The sequence below is a fragment of the Chrysemys picta genome, chromosome 4, assembly GCF_011386835.1.
Source record: "Chrysemys picta bellii isolate R12L10 chromosome 4, ASM1138683v2, whole genome shotgun sequence".
In the NCBI taxonomy this organism is placed as follows: Eukaryota; Metazoa; Chordata; order Testudines; family Emydidae; genus Chrysemys; species Chrysemys picta.
The window spans coordinates 12,574,682-12,594,350 of NC_088794.1; the positions used below are offsets into that span (position 1 = coordinate 12,574,682).

Sequence of the window (19,669 nt, forward strand, 5' to 3'; positions counted from 1 at the left end):
ATTTTTATAAAACCATATAGACTTGCAATGTCCCAGTCACCACTTGAATAGCCAGGAAATAATGCCTCAAAACAGTCAGACTGCCAGAGAGATGCTTCTGGCAAGCTCCACACCGGTTGATAAGTTTTTTAACTTCATGTAAAGGTCTTATAAACCTCATTCTTGGCCATTACCTATCATTTAATTTTTTTCTCCATTGCACTATCTACATTATTTTTTCTCATCCTTTTAAAAAAATGGCAAAAATAGTATTTCACTGTTCCTAGCTTACCATTGCATATTAGACCAATTACGTGGATCAACTGGCAGAAATTTTCTTGTGTTGAGGTTAGTCACTGGATCAGTATAACATTGCCCCTCAACATCAACTGTGCTCTGAATTCAGAAGTATGAGCATGTGTCAAGCATTCCATGAAAGCTTTAAGTATCAGGCTGAAGGAGTGAGCCTTTCCCATTTATAGATTGCAAAGGAACAGTCTCTAGGTAAGACAAATAAAGTTGAGACAAATTCTGATAAGTGTTTTGGTTGAGCTCCCCTTGGGGAAACTACAGGGTCTGATGGTTGCTATGTGCAACCTCATTAGGGTGAATGTCAGCTGTGCACACTTTTGTTGATGAAATTCAATGTCGATAAATGCAAAGTAATGTACATTGGAAAACATAATCCCAACTATACATATAAAATGAGGGAGTCTTAATTAGCTGTTACCACTCAAGAAAGAGATCTTGAAATCAATGTGGATAGTTCTCTGAAACAATCTATTCAACGTGCAGCTGCAGTCAAAAAACCAAACAATGTTGAGAATTATTAAAGGGATAGATAAGACTAAAAAATCATATTGCCTCTCTATAAATCCATGGTATGCCCACATCTTGAATACTTCGTGCAGATGTGGTCTCCTCATCTCAAAAAAGATATATTGGAATTGGAAAAGGTTCAGAAAAGAGCAACAAAAATTAGGAGTATGGAACTAACGGCTTCTGTATGAGGAGAGTAATAAGACTAGGACTTTTCAGCTTGGAAAAGAGGCGACTGGGGGGATATGATAGAGGTCTATAAAATCATGACTGGTGTGGAGAAAGTAAATAAGGAAGTGTTATTTACTACTTCTCATAACACACGAACTAGAGCTCACCAAATGAAATTAATAGGCAGTAGGGTTAAAACAAAGGAAGTATTTTTTTTCACACAACACACATTCAACCTGTGGAACTCTTTGCCAGAGGATGTTGTGATAGCCAAGACTATACCAGGGTTCAAAAAAGAACTAGATAAGTTCATGGAGGATATAGGTCATCAATGGCTATTAGCCAGGACGGGCAGGGATGGTGTCCCTAGCCTGTTTGCCAGAAGCTGGGAATGGGTGACGGGCTGGATCACTTGATGATTACCTGTTCTGTTCATTCCCTCTGGGGCACGTGGCATTTGTCACAGTCTGAAGACAGGATACTGGGCTAGATAGACCTTGGTCTGACCCAGTATGGCCACTCTTTTGAAATTCACCCAGGAACACAGGTGGCCACAGAAAGTCCCCCCAATGCAGAACTGTTGTGGTTACACTACATGTGAATGGGTAACTTCAGTTGGGTGCACAGAGTACACTGTACCTCCTGTATGTGACACAACTGGGTTCCACACTAGCTATGCATAGGCCACTATAGAAAGGGGCTTAAGGAATGGGCCAAGGAATGGAAAAAGTCCATGGTTACATATATCTAGTGGGCATGGCCAGGAATGTTAGACCAATGTGCAGGAATCACAGGGTCTGGTACAGCAACTGCAAAGAGGGTATGTATCTACTCTGGCCACAGGTTGGGATGTTTGTTCTGTAACCCCTCCCCTCCCCACTGTGCCTCTATTTCCCCATTTTCCAGATGGGAATAATGATACTGGTCTTCCTCTGTAAAACACTTTGATATTTATAAAAGCACTAAATATTGTTGGCTTTTATATTTGTTTTTAAAGGAAATTACCAAAACTAGGACTAATGAAAATGTTCTTGTCTGATTTCCAATTATGACAACTCCCTGTTGTGGATTTAAACCTCCCCCTAGCAATGTTTGCAAAGCTTTTTGTGGGCAGGAGGACATGTAGTTTATCTAGGGGCCTGATCCTGCAAAGTATTACTCATGTAGCCATTATGCCCAGGGAAAGAAGTAGAAGAACTTTCATGTCAAGTGAAAGTTTGCCTGAGCTCATGTGTTTGTAAAGTGCTGTGTAAATTTACAGAGCTATGTGTGTTTCACTGTAATAACTGAGACACTGGAACATTGTATGTGTGCATGGGACTCTGAAGGTGAACTTGACTGCTACTTTAATTGTCCAAGCTGATCAGTGTAAAAATATAAACCACATGAAGATTAAAAGTCTTACAGACTATTCAAAGTGCTTTGTATTCTAACAAGAGGATGGTAAGGGGAATTTGAGTGGTGTTTTAATTATTTTGAGCCTTAATGTCCTGATTTAAAAAGAAACATTTACTTTGATTTCTAAATTGTGGTATTATATTTTACATTCAGACGAGACCTTTACAGATGAAGCCCTGTCTGAACATTAAATATCTCCACCATTTTGCATAAGTGGAAAAGATTCTTCCTATCCAAAATTCCCCTTCTTTCCAAACTACTGCACAGTGCTCTGTGCTGCTGGCCTAGCTGGCTGCTGATTTTCCTCACTAGGTGGCTGCCTTTCAGTGGTACATTTATATGCATAGTTTGCAAAGCATGCACTGATCCTTGTGGAAGGAGGCTGTAGGAATGAACAGATAGGTATTGCCGAGGTCGCACAGACCTTTCCTAAGACCCAGCCAGGTACTAGCAGTAGGACATGTTGAGCTCTTGGTGGGATAAGGGTTGTTGTGAAAGTACGGAGATGATGGTGCACATCCACATATTACCTCAATATTGGTGCTGCCCATAACAAAATACATTCCATACACTGATGGAAAAAATTGGAGGGAACACTGCTCCTCACCCTTCCAGGTGTGTAGAGGGGATTCTTCAGGGTTAAAGGAAATGGTATAGAACACGGTGCCTAGGTAGAACTGCAGACAAATGCATGGGAGCTCTGTGCTAACTTGTTCGTATTTGGGGACAAAGCTGGCTCATCAGAAACCTTGCTAACACTGTATTCTGTTAGAAACAAAACCTGAACAGTGGGCTACACTTGAATATTCCAGCTCTCTCAATTTCTCTATCTATGTTAACCATATGCATTATTTCACATTGCAGTTGATTAATGAGGTTTTATGTCATTACAGGGATTTGGTGCAGAGAGAAAGATTCGTCAAGCTGGTGTTATTGACTAACTGATCCATAAAGCACATAACTAAGTACGATCAAGCAGTGGGAGCTGGTGAAGGGTACTGAATATCTCCCTATTCATCCCTTCCAAATTCTAAGAAGCTGTTACACCAGTTTTAACACCTTCCTCATGTTATGTTTAAAAAATTTATGAAACCATTTTAAAATTATGCACAGTTGCATCCTGAAGACTTAAGGTGGCGCCTTATAGTATCACATTTTAGACGCTTTTTGAATGGTGCATTTAACGCAACTGGTAACTGCAAATCTACATTGCCTATGTAAGTGAACATTATAGACAGTTCTACTCTGGTAGACCTTATGAAATTCTGCACTAAAAAGATATATATATACTCTACCTTCATTATTTCTGCCAAGGTGTTACTATGCCTTAGCTCTCAGTTGCATTATCTTCCCCTCCACGTGGGAGGCTCACTTCCTGTTTGTTCAGATCTAATTCTGAGGACCATATGAGGGTGGACTATATTAACTTTTTTTTATATAAATCTGTATGAGCATTCAGATAACTTTATTAAGTTGATGGCCAAATGTTACAATGTTGTTTTCATATCTCATTTAAACTTGAGTCCAGGTAGGAAAGTTCTGTTAGATCTCGGTGAAAGTACCTTCCAGAGTAGATCTGTTTTTGTAACTTTCTGCAAATAGTATGTGCAGTGCAGAATTTCAGAAGGATGAGGTGTGCCATCGGTGTGGTAATTTAAATATATAAAACAATGCACAAATTTTGCTGCTGCTTAGAACACTGCAGCTTCTAAACCCAGTTTCTTTTACCGATTTAAATTTAAAAATTGTGCCTGAAGTGAATACATTTTTCTTTTTGCAGCCAGCACCCAGTGTACTGTAAAAGAATAAATACTTAGGCTTTCCATAGCTGTATTGAGATTTTCATCAAGGTGAAATAGTTAATGTCTGTGTGCTTTTTTTTTTTTTTTTTTTTTTTCCCCAGTCACACTTTATCAAGCAAGAAAACTGAATGATTGGTCTAAGTATTACTTTAACCAAAAAGATCAGGAGTTATTTTCTTTGAATAGAGGGCAGTACTGTGTTTTTTTTCCCCTCCATATTACCTCTATTCTCAATTTAGGGTTTTTCTTCTCTGGGAGATGCATTATCTTTGTGAAACAAACATTGCTTTCTCCAATTTTCTGTTAATGGCAAAGAATGGAAATAGAATAAAGTTTTACTGATTTTGAAAAAAAAAATGCCTCCAGTTTTGTCTCAACGTTCACATTCTGTGCTCAAGGTATCTTAATTCCCAAGCCTAATGCTCAGTTAGCTCTCTTATTTCGGCATCAGTGCCCAGCAGTGCCTGCTGGACTTATGAAGTAGGGGTTGGAGCCTCTCACCAGCACCAGGGCGTTCACATTAAGTGGGGCAGTTTAACGCCGTTGCTTTCTGATGCAGTCCCCGCCTGCACACCCCTCAGGCTCAGGGCGGCGGCAATAGAACTGCCCAGTGCATGGCAGCGCCGCCCTCGGCCGGGAGCAGCCCCCGGGGCGGGCGCGGCCTGCGCCGGCCCATGACTCGCGCCAGGCCCTGCAACGCTCCTCAGCCGGGAGCCCCGCCCCCCTGGGCCGGCCGGGCCTCGCCGCCAGGGGCTCTACAACTTCCGCTGCGCCTGGGCCATGGGGCGCCGAGCGGCGTGCTGCCCTTCCGGCCCCGCCTGATGACGTCAGGGTTGGGAGCCGGAAGGACGGACCCACTTCGCAGGGGTGTTCCGCTTTCTCGGGCCCCGCGGAGCCTGTCGGGCCGCAAGGTGAGCGGCTCCCTGGGCCGTGCCCCGCCCCGCCCCGGACTGGCTGGGCCCGGGGCTGTCACTGGTCCGGACCGCGTGGGACCGGCATCCCGAGCCTGTGTTGGGGGGTTCGGGGCCCCGCAGGGCTCCGTCCAAACTGGGGCCAAGGCCCCGCCCGTGTCTGGGGGAGGGGGCAGGGCTGGCCTTTGCCCCGGCCCCCTGGGGTGCGGGTCCGAGGCCCGGCTCTCCCCCGCCGCCCCGTGTCTCGGGGGGAGCGGGTCCGGGGCCTTCGCCCCACTGACGTGTGTGCTGTGACCGCAGGTTCCCGGGCAGGGCGATGACAGAGTACAAGCTGGTGGTGGTGGGAGCTGGTGGCGTTGGCAAAAGCGCCCTGACCATTCAGCTCATCCAGAACCACTTCGTGGACGAGTACGATCCGACCATAGAGGTGAGTCCCTGCTGCAGGCGCTCGCTCGCCCGCCCGCTGGGGCAGTGAGGGTTGGGAGGCTGGGCGTGGCAGGCTGGGCGTATGAAGGCAAAGCTTGGTCTGTACAATGCTCCTGAAACAGACGTATTTATTCTTCTGGCTGATTTGACGTTCGGTCACTTTTTGCAGTTGGGCTGTGTTTGCACCGCAGCTTCTGAACCCATTCAGGGAAGTGGCATGGCTCAGAAATAACTAACAAAGTTCAAACGCATTTGTAGTTCCTGTAAACTAGTGCAGCAGGTTAGCAATCCCTCGCCGAGCTCTCCAGGTGAGGCTGACGTAGGCTGTAATGCACTTCTGTGCAACAGGTTTCACTCACCCTTCTCCACTGTAACATACACACAGATTTATTACTTGGGCTTCCCAGGCAATGCCACATTGTACAACCCAGCTAAGTGCTGACAGCATGCTGGACTTCCAAGTTGAGAAATTCACCGTTTTTATTGGTCTTCATGTTCAGATCTACAAAAAGTTTATTTTGAATGTCCACTACTCCGGGTAAACCAGACTATGGCCATTTGAGCTGAAGCAGGTCAGTTGCATGTACCTTAATGTACAGCTTATTTGTTTCTGTACATGATGCTTTACAGCGTAGATTTCCCTCTCTGTGGGACAACTGGAGGAGATGACAAGGACAAGGGAGAGTGCTCTCTGATTATGAAACTATTTGGGAAACTAATATATCCATCATGAGGCAAACAATGAGTGTTGTCTGTATAAGTGGTTCAAGTATCAGTGGTTGTAGTTTGAGCCTCTTTTGAAGGACTATTTTGAGACACAACTATTAAGTGCACTGCAGTACAGGTAGGCACCTGTGTGCATTTCATCCCATATTCATAAAAACAACAAGGAGTCTGGTGGCACCTTAAAGACTAACAGATTTATTTGGGCATAAGCTTTCGTGAGTAAAAACCTCACTTCTTCGGATGCATCCGAAGAAGTGAGGTTTTTACTCACGAAAGCTTATGCCCAAATAAATCTGTTAGTCTTTAAGGTGCCACCAAACTCCTTGTTGTTTTTGTAGATACAGACTAACACGGCTACCCCCTGATACTTGATCCCATATTCATGTATCCTTTATTTGCTTGTATATGTAATCAATCACTACATGTATTTTCATCATTACTATTTTGCTGAAAGAGGGGGGGCATCCTCTCCATTGCTCTGTCCGTTGAGTAAGTTCTGTGGGGGAAGAGACCACCTTTTTGTTCTGTAAAAAGAACAGGAGAACTACCAAATTTCTTTTTGCGGATACAGACTAACATGGCTGCTGCTTTTTGTTCTGTGTTTGTACGGCCCCTAACACAATGGCATCTTGGTCCATGACTAAATCTCCTAGTTGCTACAGTGGTACAACTAATAAAAGTAACTATGAGTAGGGTCATAAATCCGGGGGAAGCACATTCCTGTGTCCTACACGACTGGTTTGATTTGGTTCCCAGGACAGGCTGTCGATGACTTAATGGGGCTTTATTTGGTGCTGGTCTGGCCAGGGTGATCCTATAGTTAATGCAGTAAAATTATCATTAGTTGTATCATTTGAGTAATGTTTTATGAGGTAAATAGCACTGAATTATTTGTTTTTATAGGTGAGACATGCATAAAAAATAAAAATAGATGTAAGTATTTAAAGCAACCTCCAAATGTTGGACTCTTGCTTCTTCTAAAAAGGACATAAACTGGAGAAACCTCTTCTGAGTCATGCTCAATATTAGCTTCTTCTTTCTGGGATTCTGTTTGGGGATTATAGAGTCCACTGTATCTGGGGGCATATTCTCCTTGATGCATGGTACAGAGGTACATCATGGGGGCTATTTTGTGAGATATTCGGGTTTCCTTTGCTGATACATAGTTTTATAACTTCCTGTAGATATACTCAATGAATCACAGCAGAGGTTCCTCCTCCCCCTACAGCAACAGTGCAGTAGAAGCCAGTATTTTGCCTTTCCAGAGGTGAAAGGCCTTTTTGTCACAAAAGTCCATGCTGTGTTAAGGTCACTAGCAATATACCCTGCACTTGAAATGCTTCCTCAGTTAGAGTTCAAGAGAAAGTGGGGCAAGACATGGAACTGTGGCCAGTTTTAGGCTTTAGACTAGGAGGTGCCTTTGAGACACTCACTAATAGAGTCTGAAGTAAGGGATTGCAGCAGCAGCACTAAGTCTTGTCTTTGTTTTCAAAGTTGTCTTTGTATCTCCCTCAGGATTCATATCGGAAACAGGTAGTTATTGATGGTGAGACCTGTTTGCTAGACATTCTGGATACTGCAGGGCAGGAGGAGTACAGTGCTATGCGAGACCAGTACATGAGAACTGGTGAAGGCTTCCTTTGTGTCTTTGCCATCAATAACAGCAAATCATTTGCTGATATCAATCTCTACAGGTACGTTCTGCTCTTCGGGAGGAAGTTTTTCCTAGTTTTATTTTGGAGGGGGAAGGCTGGAGTGGCGCAATCTTCAACTGGCATTGAACATTATTCACCACTGAAATTAGTGGAGACCAAACTTGCAAGACAATCAATGATCTTCAAATAATAAATGCTGGAAAAATTCCATACTGGGTTTCAAAATGCCTTTTAAAATCGGACTCAATGTTTTAGAGTGGTACATAAATTGTCCACAAATGGAGAATGGAACAGCCACCAAGATAGCGTGTTGAAGATTAGATGGTATTTCAGTGGCATAGCATACAGGACAAGATACCTGAAATAGTAGCAAAGGGGGAACACATCTGGTTTGTAATAAGATGTTGGTTTAAAACTCAGTTTTTGTACAAGAAAAACTGGTTTTTAATGTATTCTTTCTCCAGAGAGCAGATTAAGAGAGTGAAAGATTCAGATGATGTGCCAATGGTGCTAGTGGGAAACAAGTGTGACTTGCCCACAAGGACAGTGGATACAAAACAGGCTCAAGAACTAGCTAAGAGCTATGGGATCCCCTTCATTGAGACGTCAGCCAAAACAAGACAGGTGACGAGCTTCCATTCTTCCATTTCTCTCCTTGGTGCTATAAATATGGTAGTAGCCTGGATTCTGTGTGGTACTGATGGCCAGGGGGTGGAGATGGAGATGTGTAAATCACTTTCCCGTTTTTACCTTTGAGTTCAACCGGAACATGCAGAGTAGAACTTTAAGAACATAAGAAGGGACATACTGGGTCAGACCAAAGGTCCATCTAGCCCAGTATCCTGTCTTCCAACAGTGGCCAATGCCAGGTGCCCCAGAGGGAGTGAACAGAACAGGTAATTGTCCCAGTGATCCAGCCCCTGTTGCCCATTCACAGCTTCTGGCATACAGAGGTTAGGGACACCATTCCTGTCCATCCTGGCTAATAACCATTGATGGACCTATCCTTATCTAGTTCTTTTTTGAACCCTGTTATAGTCTTGGCCTTCACAACATCCTCTGGCAAGGAGTTCCACAGGTTGACTGTATGTTGTGTGAAAAAAAACACTTCCTTTTGTTTGTTTTAAACCTGTTGCATATTAATTTCATTGGGTGACCCTAGCTCTTTTGTTACAAGAAGGAGTAAATAACACTTCCTTATTTACTTTCTCCACACCAGTCATGATTTTATAGACCTTTATCCTATCCCCCCTTAGTCATCTCTCTTCCAAGCTGAAAAGTCCATCTTATTAATCTCCTCATATGGCAACTCTTCCGTACCCCTAATAATTTTTGTTGCCCTTTTCTGAACCTTTTCCAATTCCAATATAACTTTTTTGAGCTGGGGGACCACATCTGCATGCACTACTCAAGATGTGGGCGTACCATTGATTTATATAGAGGCAATATGATATTTTCTGTCTTTATTTAATTTCTTTTGCTCTGGACGATATCAACACCTCAGTGACTCCTCAGGTTCACATTGATGGCCTCAGTAGCTGAATTCTAAAAATGCCAAGTCCTTACCAACCAGATGAGAGTTCAGCCATCCCTCTCTTCTGGAGTAGTTTGTAGTAAGAGCAAATGCTGTTCTTATGAGATTTTGTCCCAAACTGCCAAGTTTCCCTTGGCTTCTAATTAAGGCCAGTGTTGAAGCTAAGTCCGTGACATGTCCTCAGAGCTTGTGTGTTTATATAGAGAGCATTCTCCACTTATCGCCCTCTGTTCAGTAGGCTCCCCCAAGTCATTGCTCTATCCACATCGCTTTTCAGAATGAATCTGGAAAGGGGCAATAAATTGCTAAGAAATAGTCTGAAAATGAAACTTGAACAGGGAGGCAATTTGCCAAGAAATAACCCCATTTCCTACTGAGGACATAAGCTTCAGAAACTTACCTCCTCCTATAGCTACAATCAGCCATTGCCTCCATCGTTAGAAGGCGGCTGCTTGTTTATTGTTTCCTCAGAGGTAAAATTATCAAAGTCAAGAATGTAATTGTGGGAAATGTGGGCGTATAGTATTGGTTCCCTGCTGCAGTGAATTGTGGGATAAGTTGGCCCCTGATGCTCCTGGCTCCCGGTTGGCTAGGAGCTGCCCTGGAGAGAGGAATGCATTTTGAGTAAATATGTCAAAGAATACTTTGGCGGAATAGTAAAATGATGGATGGAGTGCAAAGTGATGCCCAAGCACATGGGGAAGAGAATACCTGACCAGGACTCTTTGCATTCAGGGTGTCGAAGATGCCTTTTACACATTGGTGAGAGAGATCCGCCAATACCGGATGAAAAAGCTCAACAGTAGTGAAGATGGGAATCAAGGCTGTATGGGATTGTCATGCATTGTGATGTGATGAGGTAAGCTGAGATTAAATCTTTCATTTAACTCATATGAATGCATCTATAAATCTTGGCAAAAGTAGATTATAATGGACCAGTTGCCACAGCCTTTGCTGTATTGTAGAACCTGTTGGTTGATGTCCCATAGATTTAACCAGACCTAGAACCAGTTACTTCTCTGAAGTTTGTTTCATCAATTAGGAGCAAAGTTTGAAAGTGAATAGTCTGTTCATGTACCAGAGGGGTAGCCGTGTTAGTCTGGATCTGTAAAAAGCAACAGAGAGTCCTGTGGCACCTTTGAGACTAACAGATGTATTGGAGCATCGTCGGATGCATGTAATGGCAACTCCGGTCTTTGTGTCCCCCCCTTGCCAGCTGCCTCTGTCCTTTGGGAAACACTGGTTTAATCCAGAGAAGCCCAGCACATACTTCATATTTCCTTATTCTCACACCAACGCCACCCATGATCTTCACAGCTCTAAAATTAGCTTTTGCTTGTGACCTGCTTCTGTACAGCTAACATGGGAAGCACGGCTCTGGGGGGAAGCGGGGGGTTTGTAATTGCATCTTCACAGGCAACAGAGGGAGAACCATGGGCCATTCTTGGGCAGCTCAAACAAAACTGCAGTAATTCAAACAAATGAAGAATGCTGTGATGGAGGGTTAGATTCTTCCCAACAGCTGTTCCAAAAGCATTGCCCTGCTGAATAAAGTGGGTAGGTTACCCCAGTACTCGTTACACAGACACCCTGTCATATCACATGTCCATCATGAAATAGTATAAAAGCTAATCAAAGATGCTTTTCCCTTTTAGCCACCAAGAATACCTGGTTCAGATGTAGCTGGAGGACAAGTCTTGATGCCACTGTAAAGCATCTCACGATGATACCCTGGTGCCAGCCAAGCAGTATAAAGTCCTTTTCTGTGCTCCATCTGAAGAGAACATCTCTGAACAGCTACCTCCTTGCTCGGCTAACTGAGCAGAGAAAGCCCCATCTGTTGATGCACTTGGGATTTCTTTTTTCTTTTTTTTCCTGGGTAGGTTCAAACAGAAAACTGATCACAAGAAAAGCGAACTTTAAACACCAAATACTGTGAAAAAGATGACAACATTTTTACCTCTAGAGTAGATGCTAGAAGTGATGTTTGTTTCCTTTGTATCAGATTAAGACCTGGGGAGGAATAGCTCAGGCAGGGAGGGATAGCTCAGTGGTTTGAGCATTGGCCTGCCAAACCCAGGGTTGTGAGCCCAATCCTTGTGGGGGCCACTTAGGGATCTGGGGCAAAAATCAGCAATTGGTCCTGCTAGTGAAGGCAGGGGGCTGGACTCGATGACCTTTCAGGGTCCCTTCCAGTTCTCTGAGATAGGTATATCTCCATATATTATATTATTATTAAGACCTGCAGGGCTAACTGAGAAATGTCACTAATCACTGACTGGCAGATAATGTCAGAAATGGCTTTGCCACTGTTTCTTAATACTCTGCTACCTGTTCCAGATTGGTATCTGCCCTCTGTGTGCCCCACACAGCCTACTCACAGCACACCATTGTGTCATGCCGTTTACTCCGATCCTCTATCTTTCTGTAATAAAAAGGAGAGATCTTTGTTAATTAAGTGCCTGCTTGCAAAGGAGCTTTAGAGCTTTTCCCCATTGTCAGACTGAAGGAATTACCAAGGATTCAGGTTCCCTTGAGAGCTGGTGCACTTGTAAATTATCATGTCTTTGAGAAATGCACATGGTCAGTTTATTTGCATGACTGGACTCTGCCTCTTCATCTAGAGAAAATTCCCGGCTGGAAGCTCCAGTAGACATGTGGGAGGAGTTCTCCATGTCTAAGGAGCACAAGGCGATGGATCTGTTTTCTGTTCTGTTTTAGTGGGTAGACTCACGTACATTCCCTCTAGCTTTGTCACTGTGCCAGGGCTTCCTTCATCTCCAGGTAGGACCAAACTAATCAGCTGCTCTTGTTAATGTTGGTTGGAAATATATGTGATCTGCTACTTGACAGGTAACCACACCAGTGAATTTTACTGGTTTGGGTGACTATTAATTGTTCAGATTTGTCTAGAACTTGCAATTCTATTTTAAAATGATTTGCCACATCACCAAACTTCAAATAAAGCCTCTGTCAAATGAATCTCTGAGAAGAGTAGCTGGAGGACATTCTCAATGGGGAAGGAGTCTTGGATTTCTGACTGGCTTGCAGTGTGTAGTGTTTGCTCCAAACTGCAGTGCATGCAGTCCCTCCAAAAGTGGGGGAGAAGCTAGCGATAAAATATAGCACAGAATACTGATCTGGCTTCTGATTATGTCTGACTTCAGAATCATCTGTGGCAGGGGTTGGCAGAATGAGGAAGGAAATTCAGTGATCAGCATAGAGAAGTTTTCTTGGTTTGCTGATGGGATTTTGGTGCTTGTTCTACCCCCAGCAGAGTATGACCGAATCCTTGCACAAATCATGGAGATTCTTCCTGGAGCAAGATACCATTTGCTAGTTGGCATGAACTAGGCCTTACAAGTAAGGGCACTCTTGTAATACTCTCCCAGTTATACAACACTCTGGTATGTTGGGTCCTTCACTAGCCAACGTACCATTGGAATTGGACTCTGTGACCAGATGAGCTAAAGTAGCATATTTCAAAACCAGTCATCATCATCATCATCATCGTGGTAAATCCCAAAGGGACATGACCTCCTTGCAGATCAAGTGCCTCCTGGAACAATCTCTGGATAGGACCTTAAGGTGGTCTGGCTGGATGTTCAGTTTAGGTCTATCACTGGCAATTTTATCACACCATTAAAATTTTGGGCACCCACATGATCACTGGCCATCTAGCAGCATTCCTTAGTAAATGTGCTTCAGAATTAGTTGTTTTTTCATACTAATAATATGTCCATATCAAGAAAACTGCTGGAAAAAAAACAGTGCTGAAGGACGTGGTTGCTGGGTTCAGCTTCAAATGTCTTTGTTTCTGATCTTGTTCTGCTATTTGATACGGAACAGCCAATGAAGACGATGACTATTGAAAATGTCATGCCTATGTTCTTCAGCCTTCCTCAGCACCCATGTTTCACTTCCGTACAACAGAGTTGATATAACCATGGTTCTATGGATCCACAGCTTTGTAGCAAGCTCGACGTTATGATATCCTCACAGCGGCCACTGAAGGGCCTGAAATGTGGCGTCACGTTCTGCTGTACAAGTGTCCACATCTTTCAAGCATCCTCCAGCACTGTCTGTGACGCTGCCCAATTATCTGACAGCTCCCATCTTTTCAGTATCTCATCCAAACAAATTAATAGTAAACTGGTTGTAATCTGGAGCTGGAGGTTGCTTGATGGTAATGGCCAGGGACCTAATTTTATCTGGATTAATAACCAGACCAATGCCTGCTACTTCTCGCCTGACCAGATCAGCCATCAGCTGTAGATGCACCAGACTGAGCCAACAAGACAATGTCATCTCCGTATTCAAGATCTCGGAGCGCAGTGGTGTTCAGCTCAACGTCACCCACAGCTGCCGCCTCAAGCTTATCCATCAACCAATAGTGCCGAAACGGAACAACAATCATGACTGAACGCAGCCTTGCCAAACTCCTGTGGAGCTAGGAAACCAAGCTGTGTATCTGCCATTGACTCAAATGCAGCTTTCCTTTCCGTTATAGAGCTCTTCTGTCAATGACACTATCTTCCTAGGGATGATAAATCACTTCATCAGATCCCACACGCTTACTTGAGGCATTGAATCAAAGGCCTGACAGAAGCCTATACAAAGTGTTGGTCAGGGCTTATTAAAGTCAGACACCTTCTCAAAAACCCGTCTGAAGGTAAAGATCTGGTTGACAGTGGAAAAGCTAGGTCTAGAGCTGTAGGGAGTATCCCTGCCTTTGCCATGCAGTCCATTGTTGATTCCAAAGCAAAGTGTGGTTCCAAATCCCATCCAACCTGATAGTGTGTTGGCTCTAGGAAGAGCAGTTGGTGTATAACTGACAGAGGGAGCTCAGAGCCCTAACATGGACCCCACACAGATAGCGGCTGGTGAGGGTTTTGTTTCAGCTTGCTGATAGCAGGATCATAGATTTTACTTTGAGATTTCCTCCTCCAATTAGAAAATGTTGAGAGATAAAGTTAGCCCTTTAATGATTCTTCCATAATCAGCTACATGCCTGCTCCTCCTCCTCAAATGCAGAGGGGAATGCTACTCTAATTACTGTATACCCCCAAATAATCATTGATGACATTATAATCAAGTGTAGTTCCTAAAATAACTTTGCTTTTAGCTGGTGTGAAACTGATACCTTATTTCAGAGTAAAATAAAACATTAGCTTCCAATGATACGCACACGTGCGCAGGGAAGGGCAGCATTATGGAGAGAGCTGCTTCAGATCTGCATGTTGGATTCTTGACTAGGGGTCCTTTTGTCTTGTGATTTCTTGATCCCACTGTTTGAAGTCACAGGTCCCTCCTTACTGGGACAGGTCCAAGAAAACCCTTGATAGTAAAACGTTTACTGTCTTGTCTGTCAGTAACTGGAAATGTGTACATTTTCTTATGTGACAAGATGTAGTTCTTGATTTGCAAAAACACTCCTAAAACCTTGTGCTGGTGGTTGGTTATGTGTCCGGGGTCGGCAGGGGGACACGAGAATTGTGAGTCTGACATAATGTGTTGTCTGCTTTCTCTAAGCAACCATGATTGTGTTCTGAGGTGGTCCTATTGTGAGGACTTTGGGTCTTGTGTCTTGCATCTGCTCAGGTTATTGAAAGTAAGAGCCCACCTGGAAAGATCGTGGGGATGCCCTGTGCAGGAGAGGCAGGTGTCTCTGGCCGCTAAGATTCTTTTAGCCAGGTCTGTGCAAATTTTGTAGATTACCTGGAAATGTGAACTATTTTCTTCTGCCAGACTGTGTGGGAAAAGGGACGAGTGCAGTGTTTAAGGGATCTCTTTAGAAAGTGTGCTGTCAGAGCACACTCACAGGAAAGTATTAAGAAATCTTGTTCCTTTACAGCTGGTATTTGATGTTTAAAGGTCATGAGTTCAACCATATGAAGATTAAATATCCTATTTGGCTGGGTCTGCAGCATGTTAACTAGCTGAAAGTGCATCTGAGATGCGTTCTCCCTGTTAAAACAGTGTAACACATGCTATTTGTTTTTAAAAACACACTAACTATGACTCCAGCTTCTGGGAAGCTCTGGAGTTAATGTTTGAGCTTGCAAACTCGATCTACTTTTTCTATAGCCCCCTTAAGTAGAACCCTTCCTGTTGGGAAATACCAAATCGTAAAGTTAATGAGACTGGACAAGGGTCGTGTAATGTGGATTTTACTCTAGCATCCTTGGACAGGGGATTCAGTGGGAGGTTCTGTAGGACTCTCCCAAGGGTTGACCTTCACAGTCTTTGTATCATATGAGTTTAGAAACAGCTATAGTTAAAGCAGTTCAATCCTCTAGTGTGGCCACAAATATCCCAGTGTGCTGGTGTATGTGAACAGGAATAAGCTGTACTGATAACTGCAAAGAAAGAGTAACTAGTAATTGGAGCAAGGTCTCAAGTGGGGTTTCACAGGGATCTGGTCTGGATCCGGTGGTGATTAACATAGAATCCTAGACCTGGAAGGGACCTCGAGAGGTCATTTAGTCCAGTCCCCTGCACTCAAGGCAGGACTAAGTATTATCTAGACCAGTGCTTCTCAATCTGCGGCCCAATCAGCACAGAGCTGTGGTCCATGTGACATCCTCAGGGCCATATAAGTAATAGTGGATGCAGCCCACAATGGTAAATAGGTTGAGAACCACTGATCTAGACCATCCCTGACAGGTGTTTGTGTAACCGGTTCTTAAAAATCTCCAACGACGGAAGGTTCCACAGCCTCCCTAGGCAATTTATTCCAGCACTTAACTACATGACAGGAAGATTTTCCTAATGTCCATCCTAAACCCCCCTTGCTGCAATTTAAACCAACTGCTTCTTGTCCTACCCTCAGAGGTTATGGAGAACAATTTTTCTACCTCCTCCTCGTAACAACCTTTTATGTACTTGAAAACTGTTATAATGTCCCCTCTCGGTCTTCTCTTCTCCAGACTAAACAAACCCAATTTTTTCAATCTTCCCTCATAGGTCATGTTTTCTAGACCTTTAATAAATTTTTTTGTTCTTCTCTGAACTTTCTCCAATTTGTCCACATCTTTCCTGAAATGTGGCACCCAGAATTGGACACAGTACTCCAGTTGAGGCCTAATCCGCACAGAGTAAAGTGGAACGTCTTTATTACAGACCTGGATATAGGAATAAAGAGCATACTGATCACATTTGTAGATGACACAACGAGGGGGGGGATTTGCCAACACTTTGGAGGATAGAGCTAAAATTCAGAGGGATCTTGATAAATTGGAGAACTAGGCTATAAACAACAAAATGAAATTCAACAGATAAATGTAAGGTACTACATTTATAGAAGAAAAAGCAAATGCACAAATACAGAATGGGGGATAACTGGCTTGGCAGTAGCACTGCGGAGAAGGACCTGGGAGTTGTGGTGGATCACAACCTCAACATGAGTCAGCAGTAGGATGCCGTTGCAAAAAAAGCAAATGCTGTTTTAGGTTGTATTAACAGAGGAATCCAAGTCACGGGAGGTGATAGTACTGCTCTACTTGGCGCTGGTGAGGCCTCAGCTGGAGTAGTGTGTCTAGTTTTGGTCAACAATGTATAGAAAGGATGTAGAGAAACTGGAAAGGATCCAGAGGTGAGTGACAAAGATGATCAAAAGGATGAATTGCAAGCCATATGACCAAAGGCTGAAGGAACTGGGTATGTTTAGTTTGGAAAAGAGGAGATAAAGGGGGGACATGATAGCGCTCTTCAAATACTTGAAAGGCTGCCATAAAAAAAGATGGAGAAAAGTTGTTCTCTCTTGCTACCCAGAAGGCATGACAAGAGGTAATGGGTTCAAACTACAGCATAGCAAATTTAGATTAAATCTCAGGGAAAAACTTCTTAATTGTAATAACAGTAGGACAGGGGAACAGACTGGCGAGGGAGGTCGTGGAAGCTCCTTCGCTGGAGGTATTCAAAGAGAGGCTGGATAGCCATCTGTCTTGGATGGTTTAGACCCAACAAATCCTGCGTCTTGGCAGGGGGCTAGACTAGATGACCCTTGTGGTTCCTTCTAATCGATGATTCTAAAATTCGATAACAAGCTCCAGTATAACTGCATCCACAGTAGGGGTTGCACATATTAACTCTATGTATTCCTAAACCAGTATTGTTAAAGTGGTTCAAAAACTGTGGCTAAGACCAGTGTGAGGCAACTGACTGTACTTTGCCTCCTAGCTATATTTAACTGTAATCACCTTCATAGAAAGGCCATTAACTCTAACAGCCCCCAGTGCACTCAGGTCTCAGGCACACCACACCAGAGTACATAAGATCTCAAGAGCCCTCTTCCCTGTGTGTTATAACACCTGAAGTGGTGTTGTGACAGGTGCTTTTCTCACCTCAGGAATGTCTGCCTTAATCTATTATTCAGCTGAGCGCCATAAGCCAAACTGAGCACATCCCTCCCTCGTTCACTCAGGGTAACCTGCTGTAGGAGGCTCATTCTGTCCCAGTCCAGAGACTTAGAGTGACAGGCTTGATCAGGGAAATGCATGTTTGGGCAAAAGTCTGGGGCAGGCAAATTGGAGAGACTGTAGATGAGATGGTCAAGTGCAAGCCCAAACTCACTTGGGAGCTAGTTCATCTGTGTGCTGAGCTCTTACCTAGTATTGCATTCTGTACCATTGCCTCTGCAGCATGAGAGCAGGCCTTTGAGCTATGTCCCTCTGTTGGTTGAAGGCTTCTTCTCTTCTCCTTGCTCTTCTGTTTTGTTTGTTCTCCTTGGTTCTGTTGTCTGGGTCACATCAGGTCATTTCCTAGGTCCTGATCCAAAGCCCAGAAAAGTCCATGGAAAGACTCTCATTGATTTCACTGGGCTTTGAATCGGGCCCATTGTACATGGGCTCTCATACTCCATATTGCTCAGTGGTGATCTCCTGCCAGGATAAGTCTGATCTATCTAAGGGCTTTCTAGCGGTTCACTCCTCTTAGCATCAGCACTGACACCATAGCTCTGTTACTACAAACGTCAAATCTAAACCAGGTGTGTGGTCATGATGAAACTGGACTCATCCTTATACACTCTCATTTCTTCTTCTTTCTCTTCTCCCTCCTCCTTTGCATATGTTGCTACCCCATGGGGTGATCTCAATAAAACTCGCAGCAAACATATTTACCTTCCAAGTGTTTCATGGCTGAGCTGTATGTTTGCTGTTCTGATTGTTCTCCATAAATCCTTTCTGGTACTGCAAGCTAGTTGACTGATTCTAACACCCATTAAGAATAAGGTTGCTGTATCCTCCATGCACAACATCCATTACAGAGTGTAATGTGTTTACTGGTTTTGAGTTGATTTGGGAGAGAGCTAAATGGGGAAAATCTAAGCATATAGCGTGAAACCAGCACAGCACTCATCTTGCTGGTTAATGCTTTTGTCTGCTGGGATTTTTCAAGCTACAAAACCTGATTTATTATTTTTAAAACATATTTTACATTGCATATACATAGCTGTGGCCAAATCTCCGTCAGTGTGTCGTCGGCCACTTGTAGGAGTTCTGTGTAGTGGGGGTGGGACTCAAACCCAGGAATTTTTTAAGGCTAGTTGGGAAGCGAGGGGGCCACAAATCCAAATACAAACAATATTTTAATGTAATTTTTTTTTTAAGTTAGTCAGTTTAGAGAGTATCAGAGGGGTAGCCGTGTTAGTCTGGATCTGTAAAAAGCAACAAAGAGTCCTGTGACACCTTATAGACTAACAAACATATTGGAGCATAAGCTTTCGTGGGTGAATACCCACTTTGTCTGATGTCACATGTGTCTGACAAAGTGGGTATTCACCCACGAAAGCTTATGCTACAATATGTCTGTTAATCTATAAGGTGCCACTGGACTCTTCATTGCTTTATTCAGTTTAGAGAGGTCTTCCAATGTGAACGTCCACTGTCTGTTAGTGCACAGTAGCCTGGAAGTGAAACTCGCAATGCTACTTTCACTGTCTCAGCTGAGAGAAACAAAGACACAAGCAGCATAAATGAGACCAAGAAAATGAGATTATTTTTTAAAGGTAATCATTGGTTAATAATCTCAAATGATGGTAACAGAGGAAAGATATTTTTTAAAATACATGATTTTTATATCCTGACTCCCCTTGTATCCCTTTAACCAGATAGCAAAGTGGTGACTAGCACAATATTGCTTTAACATCCCCCCTCTGCTAATGTTTAAGAAAGTTCAATATGTATTATTCTCACTGTTCATTCTACTGTTGTTTGTAATAGAATTCAGGTATTTACAAAGGGTAGA

At 43.4% G+C, this 19,669-nt stretch overlaps 2 protein-coding genes across 16 annotated transcripts in view; both read left to right on the top strand.

The window, feature by feature from the left end:
• The window catches only part of CSDE1 (cold shock domain containing E1), a 48,174-nt gene extending 43,648 nt beyond the window's left edge, over window positions 1-4,526 (top strand). For all 14 annotated transcript variants that reach the window (XM_065591388.1, XM_005294930.5, XM_024108279.3 and 11 more), the window contains one exon: window positions 3,261-4,526. In XM_065591388.1, coding sequence (XP_065447460.1) covers window positions 3,261-3,308 — 48 coding nt within the window. In that variant the 3' untranslated portion in view covers window positions 3,309-4,526. The remainder of the gene's footprint in view (window positions 1-3,260) is intronic.
• A 415-nt stretch (window positions 4,527-4,941) lies between these two features.
• Window positions 4,942-14,123, top strand: NRAS (NRAS proto-oncogene, GTPase). 2 transcript variants are annotated; one of them, XM_005294927.4, is made up of 6 exons: window positions 4,942-5,080; window positions 5,381-5,507; window positions 7,748-7,926; window positions 8,352-8,511; window positions 10,157-10,280; window positions 11,077-14,123. In XM_005294927.4, the coding sequence occupies exons 2-5, from the start codon at window positions 5,397-5,399 to the stop codon at window positions 10,274-10,276; spliced, it is 570 nt and encodes a 189-aa protein (XP_005294984.1). In that variant the 5' UTR covers window positions 4,942-5,080; window positions 5,381-5,396; the 3' UTR covers window positions 10,277-10,280; window positions 11,077-14,123. The 2 variants fall into 2 exon arrangements, with proteins under 2 accessions (XP_005294984.1, XP_023964046.1); XM_024108278.3 differs by lacking the exon at window positions 4,942-5,080 and having other exon boundaries at window positions 5,122-5,507.
• Window positions 14,124-19,669: the final 5,546 nt, after the last annotated feature.

Bases quoted from the DNA above. Each gene is read 5' to 3' on its own strand.
- NRAS (XM_005294927.4), top strand. From the start codon at position 5,397: ATGACAGAGTACAAGCTGGTGGTGGTGGGAGCTGGTGGCGTTGGCAAA. The intron at 7,927-8,351 runs GTACGTTCTGCT...TTCTTTCTCCAG, and splicing joins GCTGATATCAATCTCTACAG to AGAGCAGATTAAGAGAGTGA. The intron at 8,512-10,156 runs GTGACGAGCTTC...CTTTGCATTCAG, and splicing joins CGTCAGCCAAAACAAGACAG to GGTGTCGAAGATGCCTTTTA.